At 36.3% G+C, this 13,294-nt stretch overlaps 1 protein-coding gene across 1 annotated transcript; it reads right to left on the reverse strand.

Annotated features, from left to right (window-relative positions):
- Nucleotides 1-5,548: 5,548 nt before the first annotated feature.
- Nucleotides 5,549-8,578, reverse strand: LOC131068659 (methyltransferase FGSG_00040). The gene is made up of 2 exons (XM_058003898.1): nt 8,024-8,578; nt 5,549-7,394 (listed from the first exon to the last, which is right to left on the reverse strand). The coding sequence occupies exons 1-2, from the start codon at nt 8,396-8,398 to the stop codon at nt 6,126-6,128; spliced, it is 1,644 nt and encodes a 547-aa protein (XP_057859881.1). The 5' UTR covers nt 8,399-8,578; the 3' UTR covers nt 5,549-6,125.
- Nucleotides 8,579-13,294: the final 4,716 nt, after the last annotated feature.

Genomic DNA, 13,294 nt, shown 5'->3' on the forward strand with positions numbered 1-13,294 from the left:
CTCTCAAATCGGATTATGCAAAATCTAGTGACTTGACTACACTTAGATGGAGGATTTGAATACTGAAAATGCATGATCTAGCAAGAATAACATGATTAAGCTATATGAGTTCATGATTGATCTAGAAAATGAACTATAATGAAGATGCAATTAAGCTAAAATGAGCATGATAACATTGCTGGGAAATGATAAACTAGAAGCTAGATGCCTATAGTAACAATGCTTAAGCTACGAATGAGATGTTATCATCAAAATGATATGAATTTTGGGACATGAAATTGGGACCAATATTGCTCCAAAATGAGGTCTATTTATAGGATTTCCCAAGGCTAGGGGTGATGTGGCATGAATCAACGGTTGAGATTGATCTGAAGATATCAATGGTTAAATTGGAGGAAGTTGGCAAAGGGGGTTGGATTAAAGGGAACACTTAGTGACAAGTGTCACAAAGGTTCTAGAAGATGTTGGATGAAAGGGGACAAGGTGGTAGGTAGAATGGGTTAGGTTTAGGAGTAGTAGAAGTTAGGAGAATTTGAATTTAGAAATTCAAATAATAGGAAAATGGCTAATTAATCTCAATAACTCATGATTTGATTTGTTTTAATTAATTAGGGGATTAGAAGAAATGATTTTGATGGGGGGAATTAATTAATTTGAATTAATTAGTTAAAGGGGTGAAATGAACCTATTTAATAAATCCTTAGATTTATTAATAAGTAGATGAATGAGAGATTTAAACAAATTGCTTAGTGAATTTAATTAAATTGGGGAGGAGAGATTAATTAAATAATTGCTTATTTAATTAATTATTTTCAGAGAATTTTTAGGGGTATACAATTGTATCATGACCCTTGCTTCTCGTACTTGAATTAGAAGACAAGCTTGCTATTTACTGTATCATGACCCTTGCTGCTTGTATTTGAATTATGTTATTTAGTATCACTATGTATGCATCTCTCAGAAGATTTTCTTAAGCTATGTATATCTTGGATTGTCATCCTTTGTGTTATGACCATTTCTTCTAATTCATCTATCTTTATAACTCAAGCATTCAATGGTTTTTAGATCGTGGCATATCTCCTTCTCATTATTTCTCAATGATTGGCATCAAGACTGTCAAAAACTGTCCATTATAGAACTGTTATTCCACTATTTGCATGATATGATTGTCAGTAAGAGTTCAATGTCCACCATTGTTAAAGATTTGTCTTTTGCTTCTATTTATCACTGCCCCAACATGATTGTTCACTCTACTTTTAAACTTTCTTCTTCTTGTTTCCTAATTACGCATAGGACAAAGATTGTCTTCTCCTTTTTCTCTATGCCTTTGCTTTGAAAAACTAGGACTATCACCCTTTGGTTGTGTACTATCATTGCAATACAAAGACTGTCCTTAATGTGCTTCGTTGTGTAGATTTGTCTTATATTTATAACACCGTCTTTTCTTCTGCATCTTCAGGGTGTTGCTCTTCTTCATGAGAACATTCTTATTTTCCTCTGATCTTTGGCAAAAGGAATCAACAAAAGGATACATCTTGTTGATGGGGGTGCTCGTTTAAATATAGGCAATGACATGGATCATTGTTGCCCTCCCAACCATAGACGATATACTGCTATCGTTTCCCTCGAGCACTACTTTTTTAGATAATGCGAATTAACTATATATTCGATTTGCCTATGCATCGACCTTCCTGTCTTCTACACTCTACCACCAATGAGGAGGAAATTAACTTATATATATACCCGTTATGGTGACTCTTCATGAAGAGTCGACCTCTTTCAAAGTAAGGTGACTTTTGGACTAAGTCGACATAAATATAGATGATTTCAATCTTAGGAGATAACTCCTGCCACTACTAACATCAACACTCCCTCTTAGCTAGGGAGGTATCTTTCCAAATATAGATGTCATGGAGTCTCTCAACATGACATTCACAATGGCTACTCCCATTTGTGGAGAAGAGTTCATCATAGAGTCACTCAACGTGATGTCCACCATGGCTACTCCCATGTGTGGAAAGGAATATGTGCACAAGTGCCCATCATGGAGTCACTCAACGTGATGTCGTCATGGAGTCACTCAAGATGACGTCCACCATGGCTACTCCCAGAGGGTGGATAAACACAAGAAAGAGAATCATCACAGAGTCTCTCAACGTGATGTTGTCATGGAGTCACTCAACATGACACCCACAATGGCTATTCCAAGAGGGTGGAAAGAACCACATCTCTGTCTCAGAGATGGGCAAGGGCTTTCACCTCAAATTTCTCTGTCTTAGAGAAAAAAATGCATTAACAAGGACTTTCATCTCAAATTTCTCTGTCTCAGAGAAAAATGCATTAGCAAGGGCTTTCACCTCAAATTTCTCTGTCTCAGATAAAAATGCATTAACAACAGATAACACAAATCACTGATGCTAAGCCTCCCTCTCAACAAGGGCTTCAAGTACTAGTATCAACCTCTTGACCTTCTTGTCCAAAGTTGCCTTTGTTGGTTTGACAAACTCCCTCTGAATGTTAATTCTTCCTCTCCGAAGAAACTGATCATAGTGACAATCTATATGGGTTCTTCCTCTTCGAGAGATGTCTCCAGCCACCAACTCAATCCCATTGCGATCCAAAATTATTGCCTTTCTTGATTTTTGTTGGCGCTCTGCCTCTGCTGAACTCATTTTCACATAGTCTCTTGCAGATTCATTGAGGATGCATGGGACAATTAATTTGTGCCAAGAAGAACCAGATTCAACAAGTTCACCATTCACCACTTCGTTTTTCTTCATATATGTCACACAAGTCACATTGGTAGAGACTTTCATTTTAACCTTTGAGATGAGGAAGTTCAGAGTTGTGTAGGTTGGGGATTTCATCAAACATGCGGTCCTCTAGGGTGTCATAGAAAATTAGATGTCGTATGATCTTTGAACAGATCAAAGCCTCCAATAGTACAAACCGTCGATGCAGATCAAACGTACAACTTCAAGATCAAGCACAACAGTCGTGCATTCACCGGCTATGAAATGAAAAAGATCTGACATGGTCTGCAAGAGAGAAAGGGTATGTTGTATAGGAAAACCGACTTCATACAGTGGTGAAAGAAATAGATAATTCACAGAATCAAAGTCTTATCATCTGTGCAGCTTTCTCAGGCATCATCTATTTCACTTAGTCATCACAATAGAGCAGCCTGTAAATAGTGATAGCCACACTCATTAGCGAATTTATCTAGATGAAAATAAAACTCCTCCAAGATCTTACGCTCATGAGTGTCGCATAGTTATGAGGCTCACTGTTGGCCAGATGCTTCAATTCTACCCCTATCGAAGTGAAAGTCACTCTTACATTCACCTCACACCAGAATGAATCCCCATTGATACAGGCCAAGCCTCGAGTTAAAGGCAATGCAAAAGAATAATTCAAAGGAAATCTAATGTTCAAGAGGCAAAAGTGAACACACCATAATATCATAATACACCACTCTAGGATATTGTGGCCCGATCCACACACTTCTTACGTGACTAGGTAACAAAACACGAGCCAAGAAATTGTTAGATCTGGAATGGGCTAGTGAATGAAAGAGCCTCAGATTGTCATCACTTCAGAGGATTCTAACAATATTCAGATAGGTAATGCCAAATTCACTATGACCGAGTGCCCTTCTCAACACTTATTTGCTTTTATTTCATGACCATCACAATTTCTCCGAACAGAAACAAGACTGTTAGTGATGGTAATCTGCCATGAAGGGGAAAGAGATGTAATATGTTGTAATGAAGGGAACGCCTTATGCAAACTGGTAATGAGAACTTCTAGCAACAACTATCGTTGTCTTTCCTCCCTTATCTCAGACTTTAAAGATGGAGTTTAAGAACTCAAAAGTTGCTAATAAATCTGTTGCTGCAATCTATAACACTAAATAGGCACAAAATCTTCTTCAAACCCTATTATCGTGTCTACTCTGATACCATGTTGATGGGTATGCTCGTTTAACCACAAACAATGACACAAATCATTGTTACCCTCCCAACCATCGTGCCTGCTCTAATACCATGTTGATGGGTATGCTCGTTTAACCACAGGCAATGACACAGATCATTATTGCCCTCCCAACCATAGACAATATACTGCTATCGTCTCCCCCAAGCGCTACTTTTTTGGATAATGCAGATTAATTGTATATTTGATCTGCCTATGTATCGACCTACTTGTCTTCTACAATCTACCACCAATCAGGAGGAAATTAACTTATATATATACCCATTACAATGACTCTTCATGAAGAGTCGACCTCTTTCAAAGTGAGGTGACTTTTGGATTGAGTTGGCATTAATATAGATGATTTCAAACTTAGGGGATAACTCCCACCGCTACTAACATCAACACATCTAAACACAAACAAAGATGGGAAACTTCATACTTAAACATTCAATAAACATGTGTTCACTCATAATACCTAGTTAAAAGGGGTGAAAAATTTAGAACTTAGATAATTTGAATTTTGGGTCACTCACATACACTATAGGATTGAATCGGGTCATTCCCACTTGAAAATAAAATAGGGAGAAAAAACAATAATATTGAAACAAGGAGTGAATGCTTGAAAATAAGTGTGAATGAAGGTGCCATAATGATGATGGAAATATTTGTAAAATTGAGGTAAATGAATGTGGATAGGGACCATACAATGAGTCAAGTAAGTGCAAAACTAATGTAATGCAGATAGGGATCATATCATGAGCCAAAAGCAAGCATATGAGTATGCAACTTGTTAATGTGTTCTCATCAAGACATTCCACCAAAGATTGGATTGGCACAAAACTAAACGAAAAAGTCATATTGCTCCAAGCATAAATATTCCCCCTCATTTTTGTCTTGATTATTTGTTTGCAAGACATTTCTATCATTTTAAAAAAATTTAAAGTTCAAAGCTAATGTAGGCAAATCGAGCACCAAGCACGAGTAAGCAATTTGAATGTAGATAGGGGTGAGCCAAACCAAGCACCAAGCACGAGCATGCAACTTCTTGTTGTGGTCTCACAAGTAGACAACTTGTTGATGTGTTTTCATTAAGGCATTCCACCAAAGGTTAGCACAAAACTAAATGAGAAAAGGACGTGTTTTCATTAAGGCATTCCACCAAAGGTTAGCACAAAACTAAATGAGAAAAGAATGTGTTTTCATTAAGGCATTCCACCAAAGATTCATACAAAATTAAATGAGAAAAGGCTTATTACTTTAAACATAAATTTTCTCCCTCATTTTTGTGTTGATTATTTATTTATATGACATTTCTATCATTTTTTTAAATTTCAAAACGCAAATACAATACCACATCAAAAACTAATAAAGATTCTGTAACAAGTTTTTGGTATCATCAAAATAAGAAATTCGTCGTCAAAATAAGAAAATTCATATGAAAATGCAACCTCATCAAAATAAGAAAATTCATATGAAAATGCAACCTAACTAAAGACGTTAGACTATTTATGGATTTTAGTGGATTACAAGTAGAGGAAACACTGAAGAAATAGGAAGTGAAAGGGCAAAAGAATGAAAATGCTTCAAAAATAAGCGTAAGTTTATTTATTCAGAGCTAACGGACAACCATACGGAGATGATTACATTTTGAGGTATTTTTCAATTTGATACAATTTCGAGGTATTCTGCTTCTCAAAAATACTCAGTCATATAGCCATCAAAACAATGGACAATACAAAACTATTGTCATCCTCATTTTCACTATGCCAGCTGAGCATCAATGTCAACCCCAGTTGATAGCTCAATGTTGTGGTAACCACTGCATGTAAGAAAATTCTAAATGTTCCTGTACTAGTAAGGATTGATCTGAAAGATGTGCTTAGTGCTTGCATTTACAAACTGGGCGGAAAAGAAGCAGAGGGGTTGTATAGTCAGCGATTCCCCTGTCTATGAGCACAATCAGAAACAGCTGATAGATTTCTCCTCAGCTGAGTTCAATAAAAAATAAAAACAATCAAACAATTTGAATTGGGTCATGGAAAGGGTAAAGAATCTGTCTTATCAAGAGGAAACAAATGAAGTTCTAACCTGGAAAGGAAAAATATACTGAAACTAAGTTCTGAGCTTAAGCCTAATGGGGCTAGAAAGCTTTAAGATTTGGGCATAATAAGACCCCTGTTTCTGACATGTGCATCAATCAGAGCCTTCATTACAGGCATCTTCATCTGTTTGCCATACAGTGCTTTACATATCCTAAGGGCGCGGTCCATGGCTTCCTGGAAGGAGCTTAATCCCCTGTTAGCCTTCAACTTGTCTACCACAGCAGCAGCAGCACAGAGGGCAGTCTCGTCCCCAGGCAAAGCAGAGGTAACAGCATCAATGAGAGTCTCAATTGAAGGTATCTGCCTGCCCCATCTCTTCAATAGCAGAGATGACCTAAACATGGGCCAATAGGCTGAAGCAAATGAGGCTCGAATCAGTTGCCTATCTTTGGCCTTCAATCTCCTTTGCAGTTGGGTCAGCCTCTCCTCCAACTTCACTGCCAATCTAGTCATGTCCATCTCTCCACCCTTATCACAGATTCTTGCAAAATCTGTTTCAATGTCTTTCAAATTCTCCTGCAGAGACTGCTCCAATTCACACCTGTGACAACTACAAACAAAGGACCATGTCTTGCAGAGCTCTCTCCTCATCCCCAGAGGAAGAAGCACATCAAAATAAGCAAAAGTGAGCTCATCTCCTGCCTTGAGGTCTCTTGAAGCATGCAGAAACAGAGCATCCCCTACATGCAATCTTGCAGTATTCGGACAACAAGAATGGTTCACAAAAGCAGGCAAAACCCAAAGCCCAACACAGTCATTCTCACTAGAGCAATACAAATCAGCTGCAAGTCTCTTAACCGTACACCCCTTCTCAGTAAGGGTATTAAGGTCTGCTATACCCAGAACCCTGTCCATATCCACAGGGTCACATGAGGTCTCAAACTGGTACCCCACATTTGGTCTAAAGAGATCAATATGGGGTACCCCCAGCTCCTTTTTCCTGTCACCATCGTCATTCTCTGCTAATGTATATATTCTGTTCAACATCTTGGTGGATCGCTTGACGACCCGTTCGATCTCGGTTACAAGGTCCTTCCATATGACCATCCGGGCATTATCAGCATACGCTTCAGGCAGAAGAGCTCTGGCTATGGCGACCGGCTTAGTAACCGCTAAGAGCGTGCCTGCCTCGACATCTTTGGTAGCAAAGAGCCCACGCTCGCCGTAACCCACGTCGGAGGATCGAATCTCAACAGGGCCCAAGTACTCTGCACAATCGGGAGGCCTCCCCATGAAGCCGCTCGAGACCCACTCTGATAAATCGTAGACACCGGTTTTGCCCTGCGATTCGAACCTGCGACTCTTGTCCAGACTTTCCTGGAATAAAAACCAATATATTAATAAAAACTTCAAGCTTCCACAGTTCATAAATGTTGCAAAAAAACAGAACAGAAATGAATGGTCAACATTCAAGGGCTTATCTGGAAACATATTAAATCATAAATATAAATAATGAATTCTAAATCAAAGAATTTTAAAACAGTTTAGGCGAATTTTTAATTCAAATTAAGAGAAAAAACCCAAATTGATAAGGGGGAAAGATTCTCCTAAATTTTCAGATTCGGGTACTCCAGATATCAAAATTGTCATATTCGTTTGCACAGTATTCATTTTAAAATTTCTTTTCTGCAACATTTATATTACTATCCACTACTAACTCAAGTTTTTGCTCCAACAAGTCTAACTCATTACTTTCTCCAGATTCAAGGCCTGTCTACTAGAGAGACTCACTGGACGCTCCCATAAAAATGGATTCTAATTCACTGAAAGTTAAAATCTTGACCAAAACCAAAGCTACAAGGGAAAACCCAATGTATGTGCACCGTGTAGTTTTTCTTAGTACAGCTATGTTGAGGAGACAATCCAAAACAGAAAAGAGAAAATAAGTTTAGGAAGATTCAAGCTTGAATTTAGTGCTTGGTGTAGAGACCATCATTAGCACTCACCTGAAATTCTGTAGCATTCGGGTGCTGTTGCAGAGCCATCCGAAAGAAGTGGGAGGCCTGGGAATATTGGTCCAGCTCCATGAGGATTTTGCCCTTGCAATAGAGGCTCTTGTTGTGGTTTGGATCGGTTTCTAATGCTCTGTTAACATCTTGGAGTGCGTATTCCAGGTCTCTCAGCCTGATTCGAGCCTCTGCCCTGTTGGAAAGAGCCAGACACACTGACTTCTTCAGCTCTGCATTGTTAGAGAATTTTATTTGGGTCTCACAGTGGTCGATGTATTGGGAATACAGAGCTATGGCTTCTTCCCATTCTTCTCTCAGAAGTAGCTCGTTGGCTTTGGATCGAATCTCCTTACCATCGTCCTGAATCTGCATAGTTTGCACTTTGCAAGCCCAAATGATTACAACGGATCCTCTCTCACAAATTGAATTATTCAGAAATTCGCCATTAGAGACGCTATAGAAGATGATCTGCCTTAGGAATGATGAAACAACTGTTTCGTGCTCATCAACAAAATGGCATTTGAAAAGAATGGAAATTTAATAATACTGCACCACTGAGAGTTGTGGATAACGGTCTTTTTAACGGAAGGGTGAAACCAACGGTCATATTTCATGATTTTAGAGAAAATGTTCACAGGTCAGCCATGTTTTGGGTATAACAATTCCAGTGGACTCGGACTTTTAGATAGTATCTAGAAATTGGCGAGAGCTGTATTTTAACCATGCTAAATTACAATATATTTACATTCTTTTTATTTGAAGATTTTTTTTTTTTAATATATATATTTTTCTTTAAATGATAATATATATTTTATATTTATATGTAATTTTTTATTTTATTTTTATCATTTTGATAATTGCTTTGTTTTTATTTTGGAAAATGTTGTAAAAAGCATAGATTATGTTTATGTGTATAATTACTTCATGTTAATAATTAGTAAATGTTATATTTGTTCGATTTTTAAATGAACATTCTTATTGGAGAGGTGAAAGGAATTTGTTGGGAAAAGGTGTTACAATCTTGTATTCTTAATGTTTGTTTATTCATTTTCTATGTACTTGCCATTTTATCTTATAATGTTTGTCTTCTTATGGGAGAGTTGACATCCCATTTGGAAGATGAATTGATTTCATCTTTTGTAGTATTTTGACATGACATGAGGAGGTAGGCATCCCACTTTAAGGTAGCCTTGCATGTGTCAACATCTTGTGGTGTTTATATGGTTAGCATAAAGGGAGTTACATATGATTGACTCTACGGTGTGTAAGAGCATGTAAGAGGAACGTTGCATTGTCCAAATCTTGACCAATATTATGATAGGTCGGTACACTTGTCATGGAGCATCTTTGAATGTTAGAATAAAGAAAAATTGGGGCACCCAAGTTTGGGTGGTCAAATATGATAGTTTATGACATAGTAAGCTGTGTAAGGAATATGCCAGAAAAAACCAAGAGGACCAAGACCAAGGAAAGGTGTTGGAATTTGAACCCATACATTTGGGTGTCATACCTCACATGATTTTCTCAAACCATTTAGAGTTTCTTTTGTGCAATTCACCTATTTGTTGGTGCTTGGAGTCGTAGTTTGTATGTTTGATTTGCAAGTGCTCTTATGCTATTGGATTCACTCCAAACATGTATCTTGGTGATACTCCATATGATGACTTGCTCAACAAGTGTAATATAAATTATTTGTGGGGTTTTTCTCTCAAAAGGTTTTTCCCCATGTACACCTTGCATTATAGTATATTGCTTATTTTATGTTAATAAGTATTTCTACTTTTTTAAAATTTTAAATATTAAAATTTGCATAAAACTCCCCTTATTGGATTGATGTAGAAAATAATATTCTACATAACTTGTTTTATTTTAGTTGTTATCAAAGCTTGATCACCTTTGATCCTAATTGTTGGTTAGAGGTACTAATCTTTGATTGAGTGGGAGCTTGCATAGAGTATATTTATCTTATTGTACAGGAAGAGATGACAATCATATCAAGAATTAAAATGGAAAAGTTCAATGATAGTAATTTTGAGTTGTAAAAAATTAAGATGAAGGATATGCTTGTAGGCAAAGATCTATGGATTACAATATAGATGGTACTGATCCATTAGTTATGAAACAAGAAGCGTGGTACTTGATTGAAAAATAGGCTAAGGGTCTTTTAAGACATTATTTGGTAGAATCATTCCTATTAAATGTTCACGAAGAGAACATACAAAATCTATGGAAAAAGTGTGGTAAAACCAATTAGGCTAAATCTATCATAAAAAAGTTTGTAGTGCCCCTCCCTGATTCATCATTCCTTTTTGGGCGTCGTTAGACTATTTCGGCATAGCTTAGACTATTTTGTGATGTTTTGATCAAATGCTTATGGATTTGTCTTATGATTTAGATTCTTTATTATGGATATTAGACATATTATGTTGCACTTGATATCATGACTACTTGAGATGATGGCATTCCTCGATTATTGTGATGATAGATTACTCTTTGATGATTGATATGCACTTATGTTACATGTGTGTTTCATGTTTGTTTATGTTGATTTGATGCTATTTTATTATGTACTAACCCTATCTATGATGAGGATGAGTATGATATATTGCTTGATGTTTGTGAGTGTCTTCTACTGTGTTCATGATAAAGAAAGATGTCATATCACTCATTCGTGAGCATGATATGACATTGCGATTTCCTTTCACTTATCTGTTTATTTTATAAAATATTATTGTATATGTTGTTGTATACGTGTTGGTGATGACAGGTTTGTAGGTACCAAACATCTACTCCACCTGGCTTCACAGGTCTAAGCGTTTCTTATCCCAAAGGCAAGTTGATCGGAGATGGCATGAAAACCCACTCTATACTCTAGGTTTAAGTTGTTTGCCTTGTTGGTTTAGAGTCTTGGTGCAAGTTGTTGTCTAGCATCTCGTGATTCCTTGGGTTATTCTTGTGGAGTAGAGTTGTGTTAATTGATTGGTTTAATAATTATTAATTAACTAATTAATTGATTTATATAGTTAATAATGTTAAATTAAATAATGAATTAATGTAGTTTATAATAATAAAATAATAAAATAGTTGATATAAGTATTTAAATATTAATGTGTGATTATTATTTGAGAATAATAATTATTATTTTGTCCTTTGGTATTATATTTAGAATAATGATTTAATATCATTATGGTCTATCAAAGATTAATTAATTAATTACTATTAATTTGATTAATTGAGGTTATTTAATTATATTCCTTTGATTATTTATTTAATGGGCTTTATTTAATTAATTGTGCCCATGGTTTTTATTTATATTGGATAATCATATTATTTTAATTCCTATTTATCCTCTTGGTTATTTAGTTTTATTATTTGTCCTACTTACCCTATTTTACTATTGGTCGGTAGCTTGGTAAGTTAGATAAATATTATTTATGCATTGATTTTTGGTAAGGTATGTATATTATATGGTTTCCTCAAATTTTCTGATTGGCCAAGAATTTCCTATAGTTGAAGTTTAATTTTTATTTATTTGGCTTTCTGAGAATGCTATCGGGTTACCATTCGACAAAATATTGGGATTGGATTTTGAATTGCTTGAAGCTTGGATTGAGGATTGTATTTCTTGGTTGTTGATTATTGTGCTCTTTGCTGAATTTTCTATTGATTTGGAGTGCAATTTCTAGGTTGGAGCTTTTGTTCCCTTCTCTGCAAATTTCATTTTGAAAGCTCGTATGCTCTGTGCCTAATTTAAAGATTGTTTTGTGTTTTAGAATGAATTTTAGAGATTGAATTTGTATTTAGGGAAGATTTGGAAAGAAAGGGAAATTGAAAAGGGAATTTACAGATTATTGCTTTTAAATTTGAGAAATTGATTATCAGGAATGTCTTTTTCTGTTTTCTTTCTCTACGAATGCTATGATTCCTCTTCCCTGTGTTTTAGTAGAGATTTGGATCTTGTTTGAAGTCTTACATCTCCTTATATTGTACTCTTTGAGTCTCCCTTGTCTCAGTACTATTTTTAAGTGATTTTGGGCTTCCCGTAGCTTGTCGAAAGCCATTTTGATTCACAGTGATATGCATATTTTTGGGGATAGACTTTTGGAAAGGATCTGAGATTGTATTTGAGCTTTATTTATCTTGTATGCTGTCTCCTTGAGGTTGTTGTATTGTTAATACTTCTCCCCTTTGATGTTTTGTGTTCTAGGTGTCATTCTGAGCACTGTGGGAGAAGGTTCTTTATGCAGTTTTCTTTTTGTGAGTCTACAACATTATATTTTTGTATTCCCTCTTTGATTTTTGGAATTTATTGGTTTTGAGTGTCATTTTGACCCCTTAGCAGATATGGGAAAGTGTCCTAGCCATATGAGTCATTTTTGCATGATTTTTGGCCTCTTTACCAAAAACATTATATGATCTACCAGGAGCGCTACCATATGGTCTAGGAATGCCATTTTGGAAACTAGGGGTGTTGGACTGTATTCCAAGAGAGCTAAGTCATATACTCAGAATGTTGAGTTATGGACTCAGAATTCTGCCAAATGCACCCAAAATATTGTCATATGTACCTAGAACACTGGGGAATGTACTAGAAATGCTAATTTATATACCATAAGCATTGCACTACATTTCAGGGGTGCTGAGATGCATTTTGGGAGAGCTAGACTGCTCTGAAGGTCCTAGAAATTTAGTTTTGAGAAATGTGAGAGTCTTGTTTGGATTTGTGCATTCTCCAGAGGAATGGGTGGATTGTGTTGAGATTCTTTGAGTTTTTCCTGGTGTAATTTGACCTTTCATGATGTCTTTTGTGCTTTGGTGAGAGGGTTTGAGCCCTACTGTCAAGGTGTTTCTTATGCATTGAGTTGCTTCAGCAAGAGGGAGAATTCCTTGTTGTTGAGGATTGTTCTTATGATTCCAGTAGGATGTGTTATGCCTCGCTTTTGAGGATTTGGAAAGAATTTGGATTCATCTTTTATTTATGTTCATGATTGGCTCTTTGATTGTTATGCATTGGTGAAGGCTATTGTCATGTATGAGACCTTACATATCCTATTTCGTGCAGTATGTTCTTTATGATGCAATGAGCACTTTTATATCTTTGTGAGCCTTCATTATTGTGGTTATGATGTTATTTTGATGTATGTTCCACCCTAAGGCCTAGGCACATGCTAGGGGAGTGGGATTCCAAGTGAGTGACCGAGATCACAAGGGGGTAGACAACCAAGTTACCCAAGGTTTATATCGTCGGATATCTCATTGGGAGTTTGA

This window comes from Cryptomeria japonica, chromosome 11 (genome assembly GCF_030272615.1).
Source record: "Cryptomeria japonica chromosome 11, Sugi_1.0, whole genome shotgun sequence".
In the NCBI taxonomy this organism is placed as follows: Eukaryota; Viridiplantae; Streptophyta; class Pinopsida; order Cupressales; family Cupressaceae; genus Cryptomeria; species Cryptomeria japonica.

What these genes read in the sequence shown, in the direction of transcription:
- LOC131068659 (XM_058003898.1), bottom strand. Translation starts at nt 8,398, where the DNA reads ATGCAGATTCAGGACGATGGTAAGGAGATTCGATCCAAAGCCAACGAG. An exon ending in CGAATGCTACAGAATTTCAG is followed by an intron (nt 7,395 to 8,023) that starts GTGAGTGCTAAT and finishes TTTTTATTCCAG; the next exon opens with GAAAGTCTGGACAAGAGTCG.